We start from the raw sequence: 25,857 nt of genomic DNA on the forward strand, positions 1-25,857 counted from the left end.
CTATATCTAAAACGAAGTTACAAACTCAAACCAATGAATCATGCAGACAGACCTCTCAATTACAAAGGCTGCATCAATCCTACAAGTGGACAAAAACAGCAAAGAAAATGATCAAAGTGCAACAGAAAGTCAAACTATCCAATTATTATTAGACAAATATATAATGAACACATATCCAATAATAAAGTTGGCATGAATCACGAACCGAGCTCATACCAGGCTGAACCCTGTAGTGCCAGAAGCAGAACCTGCACACAAGCCCCTGAAACTACACCCAAACCAGCTCCAGCTTGATCACAACAGCAGTAAAATATGTAGCAGCCTGTCACAAACTAAGAGAGTCAGCCAGCGGACAAAAATAAAGTCAGAAATATTCTTACATCCTAACATGTCTGAATGTATGTACAGTTTTTTATTTTGTTAATGTATTATATAATCATTATTTTGTTCATTGCTCATGTAATGGCCAGTGCCAATAAAGCTCATTTTAATTGAAATTGAATTTTGTGAGAGAGAGAGAGAGAGAGAGAGAGAGAGAGAGAGAGAGAGAGAGAGAGAGAGAGAGAGAGAGAGAGAGAGAGAGAGAGAGAGAGAGAGAGAGAGAGAGAGAGAGAGAGAGAGAGAGAGAGAGAGAGAGAGAGAGAGAGAGAGAGAGAGAGAGAGAGAGAGAGAGATCAGACAGAAGTTTTACCTCTTGCTCTGTAACATTTGTAAAGCAGCACGACTGTTGCTAACAGATACGGACAAGCTGCCAGAAGAAAACCGAGGATGTTGAAGACAGAAATCTGACCTGAACGTGACACTGAAAAACAGAAACACAAGAACATTATTGAGCAACATTACGGAGCTCTTAAGGGCTTCAAAAAGTTTCTTGAGGAACCCAAAGTTTTGTGAGTGAATACAAAAGCTTTCAATATTTCTACTCCAATCTCATAATATTCCACCACCATAGAGCTCTGTATTAAATGGATAGTTCATTCAATCAATAATATTCTGTCAAAATTTACTGCAACTTTATGTTGTTCAAGCCTGTATGAATTTATTTCTTCTTTTTTCACTTTCATTCTATGGACAAAAACACAGATACATTTTTTCCAAATATCTTCTTTTATGTTGCACAGAAGAAAGAAAGTCATGAGGGTGAGTAAATGATTACAGAATAGTATATTAATATAAGTTATTCATTTTAATGTTTAAGGGGGAAGAAAAAAAAAAAGTGATTCTCCTCTTCAGACCAAAAATGACTGACCACATATGAGCACAATCAGATTCATTCTTTGCTGCTTTTAAATGAAGAAAAATAAATAAATAAAACACTCTTGATTTCATTGAATTGTGGGATGTTGTTGTTTATAAGGTGTTGATTTCACTATTTAGTATATTTTGCATATGATTTGATAGTAATACTTTCATTCATGTGAGTTTTGTGAAACAATAAACACTGATGTCAATAATTGATTGTTTTCCAGACACTCGTGTGGCGAATCTCATCAGATGCTCATGAATCAAATCAAATCATCTCACAGTTACAGACTCCAGTGACTCTCACCTCTGACTGAGATCCAGCTGTGGAGTGACTGTCCTCTCTCTGTTTTACAGTAGTAGAAACCCTCATGTGACTTTGAGACAGTAGTGATGCTCATCTCTCCTGTCGTCTGATTCTGGACCAGTGATCCGTCTTTATAGAAATCAGCGCTGAGGATCGGGGAGTTTGTAGATCGATGTAAACAGTGTAGAGTCAGAGTCTCTCCCTCAATCACAGGATCAACAGAACTCACCAGAATCACTTCACCATCTACAAACACAAGAAATGTGTGCTTAACACTGTAAATAGTAAGAATAGCAAAACAATACATTAGCAAAATACTAATATTATTAATTGCATTGTACTTTATGTTTCCTGCACTTTTAAAGTCATACAATGTTTTGTAAGGAAATGTGCAAATTTTTAGAAAAAAGCAAACAATGAAGGTCTACCCCTGCATCAGTGGGGCAAAAGATCGTAAAAACATAAATAAGATTGTACAAATTCATACACATTATAGCCACCAATCTACCAAAATATAAAATAGTTACAAATTGCCATGAGAGTGTTGGTTGTGTATCAGATTTTTTAACCAGAATTTTTTCAAGATTTTTTCAGAAATTCAAAAGACATAACAAATGAATTTAATGAATACTTTGCTAATGTGGGTAATAAGTTAGCAAATGACATAAAAGAGTCTAATTACAAGAATAATGGAGTTAATATAAATATGTTTTCAATGTTTGTATCAGAAGTGAACAAAAAAGAAATATTGCAAATTGTGAAAGGTTTTAGAAATAAAAGGTCAAAAGATTGGACATATGTTATTAGTTAAAAACACTATTGAGTGTATTGCTGAACCATTAACTTATATATTCAACCAATCTTTTAAAACAGGTGTATTCCCAAATAATATGAAAATGGCAAAAATTATACCAATTTTCAAAAGTGGAGACCGTCATTTATTTTGTAATTATAGGCCTATCTCACTGCTGTTACAATACCACCAGGGTATAAAGCACACGAACGAGGAGATAAGGATAAAGTAAGTCTTTACTTGAAAATCCAACAGGCGAATACAGGAAGAGACAGGAATGTACACCACGTAGACACTAACGACACCCGACAACATACTGAACAGAAACAGGAACTTAAATACACTGATTGATGAATTCAAATGACGAACAGCTGTGATGAAAGTGATTAGTGTCCAAGGTTACAGATAGTGGCGGGAAACTAGAACAAAGGAACACGTGACCGATGAAAACAAACAAACTGAAAGTCCATGTGACTGTGACAACTGCTATCTCAATTTTCTAAGATATTAGAAAAACTTTTTGTTAAAAGAATGGATAATTTTATAGAAAAATATAACTTACTGCAGGAGGAACAATATGGTTTTAGGGCAGGCAGACCTCAATGGCAGTAACGCAATTAGTTGATGATATTGCTTCTTCAATAGACAATAAAAAATATGCGGTGGGTGTTTTTGTCGATTTAAAAAAAGCTTTCGACACTATTAATCATAAAATATTGTTGAATAAGTTGGAAAAGTATGGCTTTAGAGGGCCCGCTTATTCTTGGTTAGAGAGTTATCTTGACAATCGGTACCAGTATGTACACTTTAATAATGAAAACTTTGAAATGTGTAGGGTGACATGTGGGGTGCCCCAGGGGTCGTTGATGGGTCCTAAATTGTTTATTTTATATATAAATGACTTTTGTAAAGTGTCTGATTTGCTAAAGTGTGTCTTATATGTGGACAACACAACTTTATACTGTTCTGATGACAATTTGCACCAGCTTCTCACAAATGTATCGAGAGAACTATTTCAAATTAAACTGTGGTTTGATGCAAACAAACTATCTTTAAATATTACCAAAACCAAATATGCTATATTTGGTAATCGACATATACATAATATTACAAACTTAAAGATTGATGATGTGGTTTTGGAAAGAGTAATGGAAATTAAATTTCTAGGAGTAATAATAGATCACAAATTATCCTGGAGACCACACATAACACATGTATTGTCAAAAATGTCAAAAACTATTGCTATATTACATAAAATCAAGTATTTCCTAAACAAATTTACATTGTATATTTTGTATTGTTCTCTCTTAGTACCATATATGACCTATTGCATTGAAATTTGGGGGCATAGCTATAAGTCAAATACAAAATCTATATTTACTTTGCAAAAAAAAAGCAATTAGGATTGTTAATTATTCCTCATTTAATGAATCAACTAAACTAATATTTCTTAAATTTAAAGCACTAAAATTTTACGACTTAGTTTTAACACAGCTTTGTTCATGTACAAAGTTAAAAAACAAATTATGCCAGCAAATATATTGTGTTTGTTTAAAATTAAGGAAGGTAAATATGATTTAAGAGGAAAGGATATGTTTAAAAACCAGTGGTCAGAACTAATGTAAAAAAGAATTGTATTTCTGTTCAAGGGGTTGATTGGTGGAACGGTCTAAATGACGAACTTAAGAGAAGTAATATTATTTTACAGTTTAAAAAAATGTTCAAATCCAAAATAAATATGAATTATAAGATGGAAGCTTAAGTTGTGTATTGTAATGTGTAAAAATTTTTTGTAAACTGTAATGATGGAATTGTACATCTAATATCAGTTGGAGGGTATGTGACGCTGTAATAAGGGTAGGTGTAATAAGCCATGGCTTCAGCCTACACCTTTACGGTTGATTCTGTTTATATTTTTATGTAAGTAAATCATACGTTCATATGTTATGCAACTAAAATAAACATTTTTTTCATTCAACCACAGGCATAAAATCAGGTCCATTTTGCAGCTTAATCTGCCAAATTATATTAGAAGAGACTGCCTGACGAACATGAAAAGTGACCAATCACATTTTGCTTTGCTTTTATGTACTATTTAGTGGCGTGCTTATCTAACATAATAATAATAGATATATGTGGAAAAACTCAAATAATTCAAATAATTGTGCAGAAGTCAGCCTGTGATCAGCTGTACAGAAAACAATCAGTGGAAAATGTGTGTAGACTGTAATTAGAATTTAGATTATTACATTAGTAGATGATGTGATTAGAAACAGGACTCACCATGTACAGTGATGTTTCGAGGATGACGTTTCTCTCCAGATTCAGACTGACACCAGTACACTCCAGAGTCAGATGTGCTGAGAGACTCGATTACACATGCAGATCCTGTTTGTGTTGAACAAGTTTTTGTGTCTTTGTCTGTGTATCTTCTCACTGTCCATCCAGCAGAGTTACTCTGATCCTCACAGCTCAGAGAGAGAGAGTCAGATGAGAAGTGTTGACTTCTGCTGGGATTGATGACCAGAGACACTGAAGAAGAAACACCTGAAAAGAGGAAAATCTCATTCAAAACTGACAGCACAGAGACTGCAATGAAATACAAATATGGATGAGTACAAACATAAACACTCACCAGTGACCCACAGTGGCTGTGTGCTGCTGTGTCGTGTGTAATAGGCTGGTCGTCCTCTCTCTGCTCTGCACGTATAAACTCCTGTGTGCTGTAGAGCAGCAGGACTGAGAGTGTAAGATCCTCCAGCTCCTCTGCTGCTGTCTGACAGATGATCATGATCTCTGAACCAGCTGAACGTCCAGCCTGTAGAGGAGCCTGAAACCTCACAGATCAGAGTCACTGATTCTCCTTCAGTCAGCCACGGCTGTGGAGACACTCGCACTGCTGCCTGAGCTTCAGCTGAACAAAACATCATGAGTTACAGAGCCATAGAGAAACTGATGGAGAAGCTGATCAGAACAAACACAAACTCACCTGATACAGTCAGTGTAACAGCATCACTGCGCTGAGAGATCTGAGTGTCTATCTGTCCTGTACAGGTGTATTTACCACTGTGAAAGTGATCAACACTGCTGATGTTCAACTCTTGTGTTGAGCACAGACTGACAGCTTCTCTGTGTTTCTGTTTATTGACTCCACTGGTGCAGCACTCTTGTTTTGTACATCGATTGGCAGAGTTTATATTCAAGTTGTTGGTTCCCTCTATTTCCCATCTGTATGTCCACTCAGTGTCTCCTCCCCACGTTATTTCACATCTGAGAGTGACTGTTTCTCCTCTGAACACTCGTTCATCAGGTTGTACCGTCAGCACAGCTTTAGGACTCACTGTACAAACAGATTATTACATTTATTTAAAGTTTTAGATGTTCTGCAGATATTGTCTCTGATCTGTATGTTGAATCACATGTTCTCTCTCTCACCTGTAACATTGACCCACAGTGCATCACTGTAGTTTGTGTAATAGACTGGTTTCCCTCTTCCAGCTCTACACCAGTACTGGCCTCCATCAGACACTGAATCAATCTTCAGTCTGTAGGAGTTTGTTTGTGTCTTCTCTGTCTCAGGGTTCAGTATGTGTTTGTACCAGTAAAAGTCCCAGTATCCAGTGGACGGATCCATGCGACAGGTCAAATTCACTGTGTTTCCTGTCAGTGCAGCTCCTGCAGGATCTGATGTGAGTTCAGGCTTTGGCTTTAGACCTGCAGGAGAACAAGAACAGATTCAGATCCTCAAGAGTCAGAGTTCACCTGTGTTTGACAAATCATTGAGTATTTGTCTGAAACAGTGGATACAGAAGAGAAAAACTGCTGAAATACAGATATTAGATTATAGCATTAAACAGATCTAAATATAAACTACATCAAAATGTTTGTAATTATTAGTGAAAACTAAATAAAATGTTGATATTCATATCCACTCTATGTTCTTTTACATTCACATATCACACAAATGTGGATTATACATTTACATCAATAAAAGGCATTTAAAATCTTGTAGATTCTGTATAAATTCACTTTTTTCAATTAGTAAAGGTAATGACTAGGTAACCTGTTCCTTTGTGTTTGATGAGTGATTTTCTTTTGAACATCTGGAGTTCATTTATTCTGTAATACTCAGTAAAATGATCCTGTATGTCTGCTGTGAAATAACTGGACAGTCTGAATTTCTGTCTGAGCCACAATGTGTTTTTGTCCTTTTTGAGCTCTGAATGTTTCAGTCACTGTTTCCTTCATTATAACAGCGATCAGCACATTACTAAAAATAGATTTAAAAAATTAACAGTTTTGTTCTAAGAAAGACATACAGATTTTGAACAAAGAGGGTGAAAGAGATTAAATGATGACTGAATTTTCGGATAAAATAAATCTTAAATCTAATGTTTGATGAACTGTAAATCATAATCAGGAACAAAACGATGACAAGATCGTCTGAAAAGCAAAATAAAGCTGCATTTGTATAAAGACTCACAGATTCTCAGAAAGTGCGAGCAGCAAAAAAGTAATTACACATGAAAAGATGTTTTATGTTTATTAATAAAATGTTAATGTTATGGATGGAACTGAAGTGTAATTAGCAGCCATTAACACATTTTTAGCTGTTGTTCAGATCTGTGTTCACATGTGTCAGATGGATTTAGCTGTTGTCTAATACAAAAAAAGTATTCAGCCATATTGCAAGCAGACTATTTTTTAGTTCCTTTTTTATTTATTAAAACATCAAACAATATAATTCGTGTTCACAGTAATATAATAGTTTAATCAGCAATAAAAAATATATTAAAGTTTAAAGATTAAAAGATAAGTTTAAAAAATTATGATTGCAGATGCGTCCAGTAGGCGACAATATGAAATAAGAATGTAAATTGCAAATTGAAAGAAGTACGACACGCTGCTTCTTAGTGTCCGTTTCCATGGAGATGTGTCTCATTTCGAAGGCTGCGTCCTGTGGAGGATGTGTTTGTCGGCTGCATAAGTCATTAAGGATGTCTTATTTCAGGACAGTAACCGTTATAAAATTGATTGTTATTCCTAGTGAAGTGTAGATTGCTGTAGCTTCCTTATTTGGATTGTAGTGGCCAGTTTACTGAAATGAAGCAGCCTCATGACGTTCAACTTTAGAAATGAGACACAGCTGATCGAGAACAGCCTGTGCTTCTGTCACTTTAATCTTACTGGTTATAGGTTAAATATTTGCAAAAAGGACTAAGCAATAACAATTCTGTATGCAGATAAATGAAAGAATAAAAAGATCAGAAGGAAAGTGGTAATTTGATCGCTGAAGTTAATCGATATTTTCAGACATTTCTCCTAAAACACTTCTAAAAATATACATAAGGCTGAAATTATCAGCAAAATAATATTGCTGTTGGAGCTTCAATGTGCACATAATGCAGACAAAACATCTGTTTTCATTTCATTTTTGTATTAATTACATCAAAAGTGTTTGTAATTATTGGTAAAAGGAAAAGAATCACTGATATTCATATCTAGTCTGCATGTATATTCTTTTGTATTCACACAACTGCAGGTTGTACAATATTTATATATTTTAAGAAAGTAAAAAAAGAGTGGCAAATTAAACTTGCAATGTGATGAGGTCATGTGATAATTTGAATAATTTATTGTGTTATAATATGATCTGTTTCACATATTAAGAGATTAGTATACAGTTACAGTATATAATATGCTGAATTCAGTAAGCAGTGAGATAGTTTTACATTCTGAACAAAACCACAGTCTCTCCATTGGATGTGTGATCACAGTAGAGAGAGTTTATGAGGACAATGATGTTCAACTCACCCTTCACAGAGAGAGAAACAGAGCTTGATTGTGATGAGTTTGGTCTTCCATCTCTCTGTCCTCTACACCAGTACTGACCCTGATCAGATGTAACAGCTTTAACAATACTGAGAGTGTCTCCATTTACAGAGTGACGCTCAGTTGTCTGTAACACACTGTCTCTGCTGCCTTTATACCACTCATATCTCCACTCATGTGTCAGACCATTTCTCCTTTTCCAGTCACTGTAAGTCTCTATCTCACACTTCAGATTGACTGTCTCTCCAGTGAATACAGATCTGTCTGGTGTCACAGTCAATGTATATATGGGTGAATCTGTGAAGAAACACAAATGTGTTCATATTTTGTTCAACTAAATGGTTTCATGCAAATTCTGCTGAAAACATTAAAATCTTGTAGATTCTGTATAAACTGACTTTATTTCCACTGTAAAGGTAAAGTTAACCTGCTCCTTTTTTTTTTTTTTTTTTCTTTTGATGAGTGATTTCTTTTGAACATCTGAAGTTTTTCTTCTTTTGTAAAACTGTAAAATGATCCAGTATGTCTGCTGAAATAACTGGACAGTCTGAACTTTCTCTCTCTTTCTGGTCACATGCATTGGAGTTTAGACAGTGACAGACTTTTTTCTCTTTTCTTTCTCTTTCTGCAGAATATCAGTGATCAGAGATGTCTGTAAACTGTCAGTAAACAGAGGCTGCATGTTTTGTTTCTAAACTGTGTCTCTGGACAGGATGATGGAGACTAAATTCTCTTCATGATTTCTGTCATATAGAGTCACTGGACTTATTTTATGATTCATTTATGATGCTTTTGTGTTCGTTTTGAACTCTGAAAGCTCACCATCTCATCCTTTAATAGCAATCAGCACATTTTTTTTAACAATGTCCTAAAGAAGAAATACATACAGATTTGGAGGACATGAGGGAGATTAAATTAATTTTTATTTTCAGGTGAGCTAATGTTGTAACTTTGAGTGTTGGATGAAATAAATATTTAATGTTTGATAGACAGTTGATGAACTTTCAGTCATAATCAGAGACAAACGATGACAGGATCATCTGAAAAGTAACACAAAGCTGCATTTGTATAAAAACTCAAAGATTTCAGTAAGTCGAAGCAGCAATAAAAAGATGTTTAATGTTATTGAATGGAATTGAAGTGTAATTAGTGGCCATTAACACAGAAGTGTTTTTAGCTGTTGTTCAGGTCTGTGTTCACATGCGTCAGACAGACATCTTTATCTGTTGTGTCTCTGTTTTATCAGCACTTCATGAGTGTTGTGTTTTTAAGATTACACTTAACGTTAAAATACTTCAGCTTTAAAATGCATTTAAAGCATCTCAGATCTCCATTCAGTTTCATTCTGTTTTGCTCCTTCAAAAATGGTTTTGAACACAAGAACAGAGAGAACTAGAATGTACATTTCCTGAAGAAAATGTGAGTTGTGTTTGCAGTGGCAAAACTCGGCACTGAGCAGATGCTACAGTGTTCTTCATGATTGCAGGAGAGCCAACCACCATGTCTGTACGATGTTGTGGAGCTGAGATATGGCTTCTTGATGTTGCAATTTGGTTGTTAGGGTGCTCTAAACTGTTGCTAGGGTGTGGCTACACAGTTACCATGGTGATATTTACAGACTGTTTTCTCACCCAAAACAAAAGACCCCCATACCCCCATGTCTGTACCAAGTTCTGGTGCTGAGAAATGGGTTATTTATGTGTTTGTACGGTTGCTAGGGTACTCTAAATGGTTTCTAGGGTGAGGTTATACAGTATATGGGGTGATATTTAAAGAAGACTGTTTGCCAGTCTGCCAGCCGTGTTTCTACAATATTCTGGTGCTGAAATACGGCTTGTTATTTTTGTTATGCGGATGCTAGTGTGCTTTAAGTGGTTTCTAGGGCGTGGCTATGAAGTTATGTCATGTCACTACTTATTGGCTGCTTGATAGGGTGTTCTGAGTGGCTGTTTAGGGAGTTGCAAGGCAGTTGCTAAGGTGTTCTGAGTTATTGCTAGGTGGTTGCTAGGGCATTCTGGCTCGTTGCTATGGTGTTGCTAGGGTGTTCTGGTGGGTTACTAAGGTGTTGCTAGGGTGTTCTGGGTGAAACAGCACACCTCTCCTCAATAATCCGCATGATTTGACGCCTCACTCATGGGTCTATGACAAACAGAGCGGGACGAGTAACGCGGCAAAGTTTTGTCCCGATGAAGAAGAAGAATAAGTTTGCAAGAGAACAATATGCTTTGCCTTTGGCAAGGACCACTAATAAAACAGAATCACCACTAATTAAACAACCCTCAAAAGAGAGATGGACTGTAACACTGTCAATGTCAACAAGATGGTCTGTCCAAAGCACAAGCCCTTCAAAAGAAGAGTGAGAACTGTATCATCAGTGTGAATGTAACACCTGAGAGTGAAAGACTCTCGATTGGTTGTGTGATTAAAGAGAGTTTAGGAGGACAATGATGTTCAACTCACCCTTCACAGAGAGAGAAACAACAGAGCTTGATTGTGATGAGTTTGGTCTTCCATCTCTCTGTCCTCTACACCAGTACTGACCCTGATCAGATGTAACAGCTTCAACAATACTGAGAGTGTCTCTGTATACAGTGTGATGCTCAGACATCTGTAACATTGAATTGTCTTTGTTCCACTCATATCTCCAGTCACTGTGATCAGAGTTTATCTCACACTTCAGATTGACTGTCTCTCCAGTGAATACAGATCTGTCTGGTGTCACAGTCAGTGTAGATGTGGGTAAATCTGTGAAGAAACACAAATGTGTTCATATTTTGTTCATATCAACTAAATGGTTTTATGCAAATTCTGCTGAGAACATTAAAATCTTGTAGATTCTGTATAAACTGACTTTATTTCCACTAGTAAAGGTAAAGTTAACCTGTTCCTTTTTTTTCTTTTTTTTGATGAGTGATTTCTTTTGAACATCTGAAGTTTTTCTTCTTTTGTAAAACTGTAAAATGATCCAGTATGTCTGCTGAAATAACTGGACAGTCTGAACTTTCTCTCTCTTTCTGGTCACATGCAATGGAGTTTAGACAGTGACAGACTTTTTTCTCTTTTCTTTCTCTTTCTGCAGAATATCAGTGATCAGAGATGTCTGTAAACTGTCAGTAAACAGAGGCTGCATGTTTTGTTTCTAAACTGTGTCTCTGGACAGGATGATGGAGACTAAATTCTCTTCATGATTTCTGTCATATAGAGTCACTGGACTTATTTTATGATTCATTTATGATGCTTTTGTGTTCGTTTTGAACTCTTTGCTATTAAAGGATGAGATGGTGAGATTTCAATCAGCACATTGTTAAAAAAAAATGTCCTAAAGAAGAAATACATACAGATTTGGAGGACATGAGGGAGATTAAATTAATTTTTATTTTCAGGTGAGCTAATGTTGTAACTTTGAGTGTTGGATGAAATAAATATTTAATGTTTGATAGACAGTTGATGAACTTTCAGTCATAATCAGAGACAAACGATGACAGGATCATCTGAAAAGTAACACAAAGCTGCATTTGTATAAAAACTCAAAGATTTCAGTAAGTCCAAGCAGCAATAAAAAGATATTTAATGTTATTGAATGGAATTGAAGTGTAATTACTGACCATTAACACAGAAGTGTTTTTAGCTGTTGTTCAGGTCTGTGTTCACATGCGTCAGACAGACGTCTTTATCTGTCGTGTCTCTGTTTTATCAGCACTTCATGAGTGTTGTGTTTTTAATGTCACTTAATGTTAAAATACTTCAGCTTTAAAATGCATTTAAAGCATCTCAGATCTCCATTCAGTTTCATTCTGTTTTGCTCCTTCAAAAATGGTTTTGAACACAAGAACAGAGAAAACTAGAATGTACATTTCCTGCACTTGATATTCAACAGTGCTTTGATCTGCCTGCATTGACACTATTCTTTAAGAGCTGCTGTGCAGCCAAACAATGTACCAGTTATCAATGTAAAGCTGCTTTGACACAATCTACATTGTAAAAAGCGCTATATAAATAAAGGTGACTTGACTTGACTTGACTGAAGAAAATGTGAGTTGTGTTTGCAGTGGCAAAACTCGGCACTGAGCAGATGCTACAGTGTTCTTCACGATTGCAGGAGAGCCAACCACCATGTCTGTACGATGTTGTGGAGCTGAGATATGGCTTCTTTATGTTGCAATATGGTTGCTAGGGTGCTCTAAACTGTTGCTAAGGTGTGGCTACACAGTTACCATGGTGATATTTACAGACTGTTTTCTCACCTAAAACAAAAGACCCCTATACCCCCATGTCTGTACCAAGTTCTGGTGCTGATATGGGTTATTTATGTGTTTGTACGGTTGCTAGGGTACTCTAAATGGTTTCTAGGGTGAGGTTATACAGTATATGGGGTGATATTTAAAGAAGACTGTTTGCCAATCTGCCAGCCGTGTTTCTACAGTATTCTGGTGCTGAAATACGGCTTGTTATTTTTGTTATGCGGATGCTAGGGTGCTTTAAGTGGTTTCTAGGGCGTGGCTATGAAGTTATGTCATGTCACTACTTATTGGCTGCTTGATAGGGTGTTCTGAGTGGCTGCTTAGGGAGTTGCAAGGCAGTTGCTAGGGTGTTCTGGGCAGTTGCTAGGATGTTGTTATGCAGTTGCTAAGGTGTTCTGAGTTGTTGCTAGGGCATTCTGGGTGGTTGCTATGGTGTTGCTAGGGTATTCTGGTAGGTTGCTAAGGTGTTGCTAGGCAGTTGCTAGAGTGTTCTGGGTGGTTGCTAAGGTATTGCTAGGCGGATGCTAGGATATCCTGGGTGAGAAACAGCACACCTCTCCTCAATAATCTGCATGATTTGACGCCACATTCATGGGTCTATGACAAACGGAGCGGGACGAGTAGCGCGGCAAAGTTTTGTCCCGATGAAGAAGAAGAATAAGTTTGCAAGAGAACAATATGCTTTGCCTTTGGCAAGGACCACTAATAAAACAGAATCACCACTAATTAAACAACCCTCAAAAGAGAGATAGACTGTAACACTGTCAATGTCAACAAGATGGTCTGTCCAAAGCACAAGCCCTTCAAAAGAAGAGTGAGAACCGTATCATCAGTGTGAATGTAACACCTGAGAGTGAAAGACTCTCGATTGGTTGTGTGATTAAAGAGAGTTTAGGAGGACAATGATGTTCAACTCACCCTTCACAGAGAGAGAAACAACAGAGCTTGATTGTGATGAGTTTGGTCTTCCATCTCTCTGTCCTCTACACCAGTACTGACCCTGATCAGATGTAACAGCTTCAACAATACTGAGAGTGTCTCTGTTTACAGTGTGACGCTCAGACCTCTTTAACTTTGAACTGCCTTTATACCACTCATATCTCCACTCATGTGTCCAGTCTCTCCACTCATATGTCATATAATTTCTCCAGATCCAGTATCTGTAAGTCTCTATCACACACTTCAGATTGACTCTCTCTCCAGTGAATACAGATCTGTCTGGTGTCACAGTCAGTGTAGATGTGGGTAAATCTGTGAAAAAACACAAAAACATATGAGAGTCAAACAGCTCTTTCAGAGATAATATTTTTAAGATTTTTTGGAAAGCTATGCAGTTTATACTTTATTTTATGCCATATTTCATAGTATTTGATCTGTTTTGCTCATTTTCACCAATATCATTTGAGCACGATTCTAAACGTGATATTGATTTAATACAAACATTCAATAAACAAGAAGTTAAAATTAAGTGACTTACATTTTAGAAACAATTTTAAACAGAAGGTTTTTTTTTTTTTGCTATTTTGGCAAAGGAAAAAGTTCCAAACAAATCCACAGCAGAACTGTTGTGTGTTTCGGAGCAACTGTGTTTCATTACTGAATGAATCAGCTGCTTTGAACAAACAGGTTGAATAAATGATTCTGTGATTCACTCATTAAGTGATTTGCTGCCACTCACCTACAGATACACACATTTATGCAGTTGTAATTGTAGCAATTCAGATGCAACTTCTGTGCCACATCTGCAGTGCAAAGATTTATTTTGTTGTTAGTGATTTCATTTTATTGGTAACTGCTCTATATAATGTCTTATGATTCTAATTGTATTTGTTGATTATATGTAAGACATTTCTCAGGCATTATATGTGGATCTTTTAGATGAATTTGAGGTGTGCAGGTCTAGCCTTGCTTCACTCGGTTTCAACCCCTCAAAGTCTTGGTCTTATCTTGGTCTCAGGGAACGTTCTCATAACTTTGGCTAACGTTCCTGCAAAGTTCTCTCAAAGTTATGAACAAATGTTCTTCCAGTAATGTTAACAGAATGTTTGTTCAATGTTTTCTGGTCTTTAATAATGTTCTCAAAAGTTTAGCACAAAAACGTTATTTATACATCATTTGTAGAAGTGTTTTTAAATGTCCCCATAATGTTGGGAGAAAACGTTCTTAGAACAACATTCTTGGAACATCTTTTAAACATTTAGAATGAAAACTAACTTCAAATGAATAATGTTGTGTTTGCTGTTTTAAAAGAACATCCTTGGAAAGTGGGAAAGTTTTGTAGCCTGTCCCACAGTTATTGTTCCTAACTTTTCTCTTTTATCTAAAGGTTATGCAGGTATTAATGTTTAAACACTTTCAGAACGATGTTCATGAAATCGACACATATTGTCATTAGTATTTGATGAATGTTCTCATAATGTTGGCAGAAAACATTCTTTGAACAACATTCTTCAAACGTGTATTAAAAATGGCTTAAGCCTTTCATGCATGAATTATTAATTCACAAAGTAATATTTTTTAATGTTTGTTTTTATTTTTAAACAAGTGAAAGTGCCAAAATATATTTTTCAATATATTTTATTTTGAGGGAGTTACATATCTGTCCACTGCAGTGGATACCACACATCAGCGGTATAAAAAGTGATTCAACAGAACTCATTGTTTGGTCTGAAAAAAACAAAAAAACAAAAAACAAAAAAACAAAAACAACACTTTTAAAAAAGATGTGTTGAAAACAACACAACCTGTGTTATATCTTAACACACCCGTGTGTCTAGTTAAGGATAACACATTTTGTGTTACTTTTAACTCAACCATGTGTTATTACTGCTCATTTTCTACACACCAATGTGTTATATTTACACAATTTGTGTCAATTATGTACACAAAATGACACAAAACGTGTCACAAAAAAGAAGTGTTATTAATTAACATCCTTTTTGAGAGTGAAAACATGTTTTTAAAACATTTACTAAGAGCAAATGGTATGAATACACATAAGAACATTAAATACCAACAACAATAGAGAGGAAAAAAAAACATATTCTATGTCTCGAAAATCATTTTATTAATTTAAAAATGGCCAACTTTTATTTAAAACAATTAAAACCAGTATATACTTAGTATAATTTGATTTACCTTCTTCCACCAATAAAACTATTAATAAAATAGGTATTATTCATTTAAAAATGTACACTTTTATATGACCTAATAAATAAATACTGTAAGCATTGAAATAAATTATAAAATCTGAAGACTATTTAAAGTAGTTTTTAATAAAACTATTCAAGTGTAAATTATATAATAATTTTAACTAAAACATACAAAATTTAAATATAGGCCCAATCGGCACAATATACCCTTTGGCACATAACGTTCGGAGTGGACAGATGTATTTTTGGTCACAGAAAAAAAAAATAAAAAAAATAAAAATAAAAATGTACAAGAAAAAATATGATTAAAATCTGGATAAAATCTTATTTCACTGAAAAACAGTTTTGTACCTGTCTTTCTAAGAATAAAAGGATTTAACGCTTATTCCTGAGGTACTCGGTGCATCTCCTCTTCTCTTCGCTATTTTGAATGTATGATGCAATACCTCAAAACAACAAAGAGATACAAAGACAATATTTAAATGGAATTAATGCTTTGGGGGTTCACCACTTGGTGGTTGGGACATGGTACAACAACTTAAATGGTTCAAAATGGCTTCCAAATATCTGTCCACTCTAGTGGACTCCATGCATGAAAGGGGTTTTAAACAATGGCTTAATGTTGGATGTTACAGCAAAATCCCCCGTGTTTAATGAACAGAGATCAGTGTGACAGTTACTGATGACACCTGATGAAAGACAAACTAACTAACAAAAATCAAGGGTTAAGAGCCCGACTAAAGCAAACACATTTAAATGAAATCTTCAACATCTAAACCTCTGTTAGTACTTCTGATGAATGACAGAAATACAGTCAAACTTTAATCACTTAATTATCTCATTAACTGCAGTTGCTTCAGTGTTACTTTGACACTCTTGGCTTCATATAGACATTGATGTTCATTCAACACTGAGGATTTTGCTGTGTATCACGTCACTATAACATTCTCCATTGTAATAATTAGTAAAGTTTTCGAGGAGGACTTTACTGTGAAGAATGTTGAGTTGTTAATAAAAAAAAAGTTGAAATAATGTTTCAGGAACATCAAACAAACATTTAAATGACATTCAAAATTAAGGAAACTGGACATTTGAACGTTTCCAAAACCAAAACAGAATGTTTGGAAAACGTTCTAAGAACAAATATTTGTTAGCTGGAAACACATTCTGGTCTTGGTCTCGGTTTGTGGTCTCGACTACAACAACAATTATCTGTAAGTCACGTCATTCTCTCTGACTTCAGTACAAAACTCATCTGTATTGAACTCTCTCACTCAAGTCCTTCTATTCTCATCATATTGTGACTATAACCGTTATCCATAGTGACAGTGACTAAAGTAAATATCAAAGATGGAGACTCCCATAACACTGCAAAATCACAATTTACATGATTTTATAATAAACCAGAACCTCCAAAAAAACACGTGTGTAGTAACTGAATAATGACTAAAAATAAAATTCTTCAGTTCCTTATAACAACAGATGTGGTGGAAATATTAATTTTAAGTGATCATTAAACAGATCTGAATATGAACACTCATCTGATACAGTCAGTGTAACAGCAGCACTGATGTCTGTCTGTGAGTCTGATCTCTCTCCTCTACAGCTGTATTCACCACTGTGAGACACTTCAGCTGTGAAACTGAACTCTGTTGTTGTTGTATAATAAGGGTTTCTATCTTTAAACCAGCTGTATGTCCACTGAATGTTTCCTCCTCCCTGTAAATCACATGTGAGAGTGACTGTCTCTCCTCTGAACACAGGCTGATCTGGCGTCACCTTCACTACAGGTTTTACTGATAGAAGTAAATATTGAAAAGCATTGCAGTATCAAGATCACGGTCATGAACTCAAAACATCCTTAGGAGAAAAATGCTATTAAATTAAAAATCTAGTTTGCTTGTAAATTGTAATAATTACATCAAAAATGTATGAAAGTATTGGTAAAAACTAAATGAAACTGATATATTTATCCAGTCTGTCCTTTGTATTATTTTTCTACCTGTTCTGACCAGTAGATGGTGCTGTTTACAGTCAGAATGTTTTAAAAGATATGAAAAGAAATTGGGAACTTCTAGTGTCTGTTCTCAAGCCTTTATCTCTCCCAGCCCTTCAAACCAAACCATACTGAATGAATAAAGCTAAGCATAGTTGGTGCACAAGATCTTAATGACACAGTCATTGATTACAGTGAAAATTACAACTGCAGCACCTCAGAGACTTGAACAAAACTCTCACTGTGCAGAACTCATTTCTGTTTTATACAGTGGATTATGATCTTTTGAAATCAATGTCTGACTGAACTATGTTACAACTGCAAGACTGTTTGATTGAATATCAGATTTCTGTAATGTTTTTGCAGCATAAGGAACTACAGTCAGATGATTCTGTGAAATGTGCAAAACATGGACATAAAACATCAGCAAAGAGGGAGAACAATTGTCTTGATATATCCATGTAGACAAATAAACAACTATAACACAATTCGCATTAGTTTTAAAAAGAAAATCAATTTTACTGTAGTAATGCACAGTACCTCCAGCATCTTGATTGAGTCCAGAGTGGATGAAGGACATCAGCACTAAAAGCAGAAGACACAAAGATATGAAGCATTTCCATTCATTCAACACAATGTAAATCACACACTGAAACAGTCTAGAGTTTATTCCACATGAACTGAAAGTGTTTTTCTTTTCTGATGCTCATCCAGGTGAGAACTGATGGTTTATTCTCCAGCATTTAACATCATCACACACAATGACGTCACAGGACTTGTGAACTGATACGAGAGTCGATTCACTGATGATTCACTGATGCTCAACAACAGAGAAGAAGTTTGAACCACTGAGCTTCACAACATTCAACATATATTATGTACTAATGTAACTAATGTAATGTCAGACTGTTGTTTCAGTAGTGCTTCTGCAATGTAGTCCTTCGCTTGTTTTGTTTGTTTCTGAAGTTTCATATGCGTTTTGCTTCCTCTTCTTGTATTTTGCTTTTCTATTTCTATTTATCAATTTTATATAATTCCCTGTTTGCTTCCCCTGTTTGTGTTTGCTCATTTAAAAACAAACAAACAAACAAACAAACATGAAAGACACTATAAAAATGTATATAGAATGATGCATTTACATACAGTGGGTACGGAAAGTATTCAGACCCCCTTAAATTTTTCACTCTTTGTTATATTGTATATTATATTGCACCCCACATTGACAGAAAAACACAGAATTGTTGACATTTTTGCAGATTTATTAAAAAAAGAAAAACTGAAATATCACATGGTCCTAAGTATTCAGACCCTTTGCTGTGACACTCATATTTAACTCAGGTGCTGTCCATTTCTTCTGATCATCCTTGAGATGGTTCTACACCTTCATTTGAGTCCAGCTGTGTTTGATTATACTGATTGGACTTGATTAGGAAAGCCACACACCTGTCTATATAAAGACCTTACAGCTCACAGTGCATGTCAGAGCAAATGAGAATCATGAGGTCAAAGGAACTGCCTGAAGAGCTCAGAGACAGAATTGTGGCGAGGCACAGATCTGGCCAAGGTTACAAAAAAAAAAAAAAAAAAAAAAAAAAAAAAAAAGTCTGCTGCACTTAAGGTTCCTAAGAGCACAGTGGCCTCCATAATCCTTAAATGGAAGACGTTTGGGACGACCAGAACCCTTCCTGGAGCTGGCCGTCCGGCCAAACTGAGCTATCGGGGGAGAAGAGCCTTGGTGAGAGAGGTAAAAAAGAACCCAAAGATCACTGTGGCTGAGCTCCAGAGATGCAGTCGGGAGATGGGAGAAAGTTGTAGAAAGTCAACCATCACTGCAGCCCTCCACCAGTCGGGGCTTTATGGCAGAGTGGCCCGACGGAAGCCTCTCCTCAGTGCAAGACACATGAAAAACACATCAAGGACTCCAAGATGGTGAGAAATAAGATTCTCTGGTCTGATGAGACCAAGATAGAACTTTTTGGCCTTAATTCTAAGCGGTATGTGTGGAGAAAACCAGGAACTGCTCATCACCTGTCCAATACAGTCCCAACAGTGAAGCATGGTGGTGGCAGCATCATGCTGTGGGGGTGTTTTTCAGCTGCAGGGACAGGACGACCGGTTGCAATCGAGGGAAAGATGAATGCGGCCAAGTACAGGGATATCCTGGACGAAAACCTTCTCCAGAGTGCTCAGGACCTCAGACTGGGCCGAAGGTTTACCTTCCAACAAGACAATGACCCTAAGCACACAGCTAAAATAACGAAGGAGTGGCTTCACAACAACTCTGTGACTGTTCTTGAATGGCCCAGCCAGAGCCCTGACTTAAACACAATTGAGCATCTTTGGAGAGACCTAAAAATGGCTGTCCACCAACGTTTACCATCCAACCTGACAGAACTGGAGAGGATCTGCAAGAAGGAATGGCAGAGGATCCCCAAATCCAGGTGTGAAAAACTTGTTGCATCTTTGCCAAAAAGACTCATGGCTGTATTAGATCAAAAGGGTGCTTCTACTAAATACTGAGCAAAGGGTCTGAATACTTAGGACTATGTGATTTTTCAGTTTTTCTTTTTTAATAAATCTGCAAAAATGTCAACAATTCTTTCTGTCAATATGGGGTGCTGTGTGTACATTAATGAGGAAAAAAAATGAACTTAAATGATTTTATCAAATGGCTGCAATATAACAGAGTGAAAAATTTAAGGGGGTCTGAATACTTTCCGTACCCACTGTACATGTTAAAAGCAAATATTAACATGAATGTGATTAAAGTTTCACACCACCGGTTCTTCACTGGAACAAAACAAGCTACAGAAGTCCAAACCAAATTAGGTCAAAGTGTTTGAGACACACAACATCACTTCCTGTTTGACTTTGACACCATCAAATTCATTGTGACTTTACAGCGGCTGCAAAAATTATTTGGACACTTAGACACTGGTTTCACAGACAGGGCTTAGATTAAGCCAGGATTACCCCTTATTTCAATTAGGACATTTAAGTAGCTTTTATAAACGTGCCTTAGAAAATCACATATGCATCTTGAGACAAAACAATGACACTGACATATTTTAAGATATGTTGGTGCAAGTTGCTTTTAGTTCAAACGGCTCAAACATGCATTTTAGTCTGGGACTAGCTTAAACCTTGTCTGTGAAACCAGAGGAGAGTGTTTTTATAGAACAGCTCAGATTAAATGAAGCAAACCCAGTTCAGTAAAGTGAACCAGAAAGAGAAGCAGCTGCAAGTGACCTCAATGCTTTTGATGTTCACAATGTAAATGGACTTAAAAAAAGGACTCAATCGAATCACAAAAGTAAACTTGTTTTGATATATTTTGCAGATTTAATTATATATTTTAAATGTGGTCTAAGAGCATTTTCACACCTTGTTTATTTGAGCGCTCCAAGTGCTCTCGCCTCGGTTAGAAATAATTCATACATCAACACAATAGATGATCTCAGTTCCCCCTAAAATGACACAAAAACAAACCATATTCAGAACACATTATTTTAATGTGGGTGTGGATTGCTTGGTGTGCTCAAACATTTGTGTTGACGTATGAATTATTTCTAACCGAGGCGAGAGCACTTGGAGCGCTCAAAAAAAACTAGGTGTGAAAATGATCTTAAACCACATTTAAAAATGTATCAATATATTTGCAATGTATCAAAACAAGTAACATTTAAATAAATATATAACAAACAGTGTTCAATCAAGACATTTTGAGATATAGTTTATTAGCTTTTCAAAATATGAATGAACAAATATGTTTAATATGAAGACAAAAGTCTGACTGTCAAGCATTGGTGGAACATGAAACCTGTGGTTATTCTGTTTGACACCCGTCTGAACTGACTTCATACAACCACTAAAAATGAAGTTCAGACCAAGTGGTTAAAAAGAGAGAGAGAGAGAGAGAGAGAGAGAGAGAGAGAGAGAGAGAGAGAGTGTGTGAGTGTCATTGAGTTCCATGAGAGATGGTCACACTTGAGTTGAGCTCCAGATAAATTGCGAGAAAAATTAGAAAATTTTGCTAATAACCTAGAGAAAATAGAAGATTCAACATAAAACAACATCATGACAAAGCTTTTGTTGAATTAGTATTTTTTTTTTTTTTTTAAACACTGTCACCTGAATGTGAGGAAAATTCAAGAGGAGATAATCACAGGACAACCCTCTGCAGAAGAGGATATTCATGTTTGAAAGGATAACATCAAGCAACAAACAACAACAACAACAACAACAACAACTAAGAAGAAAAATTACAGGAAAAGAGAGGTAAAGACATTTGAAAAGACAGTGCTATTTATCTCTCATTGGATATTTGCTTGAAAGAACAGCACAGAAAAACATTTTGGACACAACAGGAATTTTGGAAAAAGGATTTTTTTTTTCTTTTTTTTCTCTCCATCTTCACAAAAAAAAAAAAAAAAAAAATCAGTGAAGAGTCATATTTTGGCTTATTTATTATTTTTTATTATTATTATCTTCACTGAGAGAAAATAAACAAAAAACTGGCAGTTATTTCAGTTGATTCTGTTTACATTCTAAATCAACTATGGCCAGTACATCATCTTGGCCCCGCCCCTTCTGCCCTCAGAAGAGTTCTGAAGCCTCCAGAGCGTTAGGCCTAAACAACACCCATATGTGGAGGTCATCACACTGCACTATCCCAAAGATGTCACAAATGAAACAGCACGTAAAGTCTACAAAAACAAAACACTGACTGACAACCCAGAAACACTTTTTGCAGACCTACATAAAGATGGCAGCATAAGTAACCTGATATTCTACACCAACAAGCCCTATGCATGGCACAAGGCCATCATTACACATTACCCCTCTGCTGGAAGAAAAGGCATCTGTGGGGGTTTCCAGCTAACAATAAGAAACGAGGAAGACACAACTACTGCCAACGTTAATATCTACAAAACAACGGGTATAGTGGTGATAAAGAGCATCAATGGGCTCTTCGAACAAGACTTCCTCTGCATCAAAGACAGAGCACAGAAAGAGACCATTACCAGCGACCTAATCACTCCTGAGGAGTCAGTCTCCCACACCATCCACACAGATGAGGATCAGACAGAAGAGAGACCCTTCGAGCATAAACCAGACCAAAGACCCCCATTCACACTGCTATTGCACTGACAGAGAGGTTCACAGAGCTAGAGGGAGAAATGGTACAGCTCAAGGAGATGATCTTTTCCTTGCAAAAAGTTCAGACAACAGACCAGACCAGCAACAGCCGCACAGCCAAGCACAGAGAAAAGGACAGCCTCAGGAGAGAGCTGTCTACACTGCAGACTGAAGTGAAGGAACTCCAGCAGGAGAGAGAGGGGCTAAGGGCCCAGCTGGAGACATTGTTCTTACAACAGACTGAGATACACAGGGCACAACTAACAGCAATGAAGATGGAAATAAGAGAACTGAAGCAGGACAGAGGAGCACAGCACAGCAAGTTCAGCTCATCAGAGGAACCGGTGGAGCAGGACACCCCTCACCCTGATCACAGCTCCCAAACAGAGATTCAGCACAGCCAGAATCCTCCTCTCCCATCAGACACTTCCCTCACGTCACACTCAGACGACCTCTCCACACAAAGAGAAGTAACGCTAAAACCAGAGGTCGCTCTTTTAATTGATTCAAATGAGAAATTTATTGATGAAAAGAAGCTCTTTCCCAAACACGGAGTGGCCAAACTCCGGTGTCCGAACATTCAGAGTGCACTCAAATCGCTAAGTGTGGACAAACTGGGATCCCCAAACCATATAATAATCCACACCGGCACAAACGACCTGAGAGCCCAACAGGAGAGGGTGGCTACATCACTACAAACAGTGATTGAAAAGGCCTCAACCACCTTCCCACATGCTAAAATTACCATCTCCACACTGCTGCCCCGAAAACACTTCCACCCTGACACTATCCAGCGGGTGAACGCCAACCTCTCCCGTGCCTGTGCACTTAAACCCAATGTGCACCTGGCACACCACCCCACCCTGGACTTCACATGCCTCTACGACCATGTCCATCTGTACAAAACAGCTGTTCCTGTCTTCGCCAAGACCCTAAAAGATGTGGCCCTGAATCGGAACCGCAACAGCACCCCCAGGAGCAACAGAGTCCAACAACCTATAAGAAAGCACAGTGTACCCCCAGAGAGAACATCCAGAAGACTTCCGTCATGACAACAGCACTCTCACATGCTGAGACCGTCCCAGCCAGCACCTGAGCATCTTCTCCCAGCCCTCACATCCTCACATTCAGTGAATCAGGCCAGACCAAAGCCTCTCCTACCCCCTACCCCCTTCATACACAGCAGGCCCCTGGCAGCCACAGCTATGCTCAGATAGTGAGCAGAAAAACAACAACAGGACCAGTGTAAGCCACAACAACAGAGCTAAGAGACATCCGTCAGATGCTCAACCTCATCTGCTCACACCTACTGTCATAGGTCAAAACTTATCAACAAAACTAAGACCCTATGGACAGCAACGCATTTATAATATCATGTTGGAATATTCAAGGCCTGAGATCATCTACCTTTGGCCTCAAAAGCAGAAACACAGATTTCAACTTAGAAATAAAAAAATTCAGACATCATCATCCTGCAGGAGACATAGAGCAGAGATGGACCCACCGGCTGCCCCAAAGACTACAGAGAATTCATCATCCCATCCATTAAACTGCCTGGAGTGACACAAGGAAGAGACTCAGGAAGCATGCTTATTTGGTACAGATCAAATCTTGCCCATGCCATTAAAGTAGCTAAAACAGGACAATTCTATACAGGGTTAGAAATTAATAGGGCAGTCACCGCAACAGAGAAAAACATCTTCCTCAGGGGGACAAACACCTGCCTGGAGGTGACGTCCTCCCCCCACCTATACACACACGAAGACACAACTATGATAAAACAACAAACAAAAGCGGAACACATCTTCTTCATCTGTGTCGCACACTCAGTATGTACATAGTCAATGGCAGACTAAGAGGAGATTCCTATGGTAGATACACCTACAGCTCACCATTTGGTAGCAGTACAGTCGACTATTTCCTTACAGACCTTAACCCAAACTCCCTCAGAGCGTTCACAGTCAGCCGACTAAACCCACTATCAGACCACAGTAAAATAACCCTCTTAACCAGAGCAATGCCCAACCAAGAAGCATCTAAACAAACCCAGCTCCACTCACTTAGAAACACGTATAAATGGAAACAAAACTGTAAAGATACATATCCAAGTACAATTAGTCAACCAAAAATTCAAGTCCTATTAGATCAATTCCTTGCCACTCCTTTCCTGCATAACAGTGAAGGTACAAAACTAGCAGTAGACAAGCTGAACAGAATATTTGAGGTCTCAGCAACATTATCAAACTTGAAAAAAAAAACAAAAAAAAAAAAAAGCGCAAAAAGACCACATGCCACTGAGAAATGGTTTGACAATGACTGCACAATACTTAGGAAAGAAGTAAGAATCCTATCAAACCAGAAACATAGAGATGCTGACAATGAGAACATCCGTCATCTCTATCATGAAAAACTTAAACAATATAGGAATACTTTAAGCAAGAAAAAAAGAACAAAAACACAAAAAGTCAACTCATAGAAATTGAAGAATCCTTAGAATCCAACCACTTTTGGAAACATTGGAACAAACTAAACAAATCTTACCATCAAGAACTAGCCATCCAGAATGGAGATGTTTGGATAAACCACTCCTCCAACCTTTTTAGTAATATAGTCAACCATCGGAAACAAAATGCAATGTACAAAAAACTTAGGGTTTTAGAGTCGACCATCAAAGACTACCAGAACCCCTTAGACTCTCCAATTACACTAGCTGAACTATTAGACAAAATACAAACCCTGAAAACCCAAAAAGCCTGTGGTGTTAATGGCGTCCTAAATGAAATAATAAAATATACAGAACACAAATTCAAATTAGCCATCCTTAAGCTCTTCAATATCATCCTTAGTTCAGGTATATTCCCCAACATTTGGAACAAAGGCCTAATTACCCCAATCCATAAAAACAGAGACAGATTTGACCCTAATAACTACCGTGGCATATGTGTAAACAGCAACCTAGGTAAACTTTTCTGCAACATCCTAAACAGCAGACTAACCCATTTTCTCAGAGACAGAAATGTCCTGAGCAAGTGTCAAATTGGCTTCCAACCAAAATATCGCACATCAGACCATATATACACTCTCCATACCTTAATCGATAAGCAAATCAACCAAAACAAAAGCACAATTTTCTCATGCTTTGACTTCAAAAAAGC

At 37.0% G+C, this 25,857-nt stretch overlaps 3 protein-coding genes and 1 long non-coding RNA gene across 7 annotated transcripts in view; 2 read left to right on the top strand and 2 right to left on the bottom strand.

Annotated features, from left to right (window-relative positions):
• The window catches only part of LOC127516298 (Fc receptor-like protein 5), a 237,800-nt gene that overhangs the window by 59,590 nt on the left and 152,353 nt on the right, over positions 1-25,857 (bottom strand). The gene's annotated exons all lie outside the window — the stretch shown is intronic.
• LOC127516321 (uncharacterized) overlaps positions 1-25,857 on the top strand; it is a 251,302-nt gene that overhangs the window by 54,490 nt on the left and 170,955 nt on the right. For both annotated transcript variants that reach the window (XR_007930973.1, XR_007930972.1), the window contains exon 2: positions 5,397-5,652. This is a non-coding gene — a long non-coding RNA (uncharacterized LOC127516321). The remainder of the gene's footprint in view (positions 1-5,396; positions 5,653-25,857) is intronic.
• LOC127516317 (histone H2B-like) overlaps positions 1-25,857 on the top strand; it is a 192,380-nt gene that overhangs the window by 4,854 nt on the left and 161,669 nt on the right. The window lies entirely within an intron of this gene.
• The window catches only part of LOC127516299 (titin-like), a 136,527-nt gene that overhangs the window by 1,435 nt on the left and 109,235 nt on the right, over positions 1-25,857 (bottom strand). The window contains exon 15 of the mRNA XM_051900804.1: positions 692-802. Coding sequence (XP_051756764.1) covers positions 692-802 — 111 coding nt within the window. The remainder of the gene's footprint in view (positions 1-691; positions 803-25,857) is intronic.

The sequence above is a fragment of the Ctenopharyngodon idella genome, chromosome 7 (genome assembly GCF_019924925.1).
Source record: "Ctenopharyngodon idella isolate HZGC_01 chromosome 7, HZGC01, whole genome shotgun sequence".
In the NCBI taxonomy this organism is placed as follows: domain Eukaryota; kingdom Metazoa; phylum Chordata; class Actinopteri; order Cypriniformes; family Xenocyprididae; genus Ctenopharyngodon; species Ctenopharyngodon idella.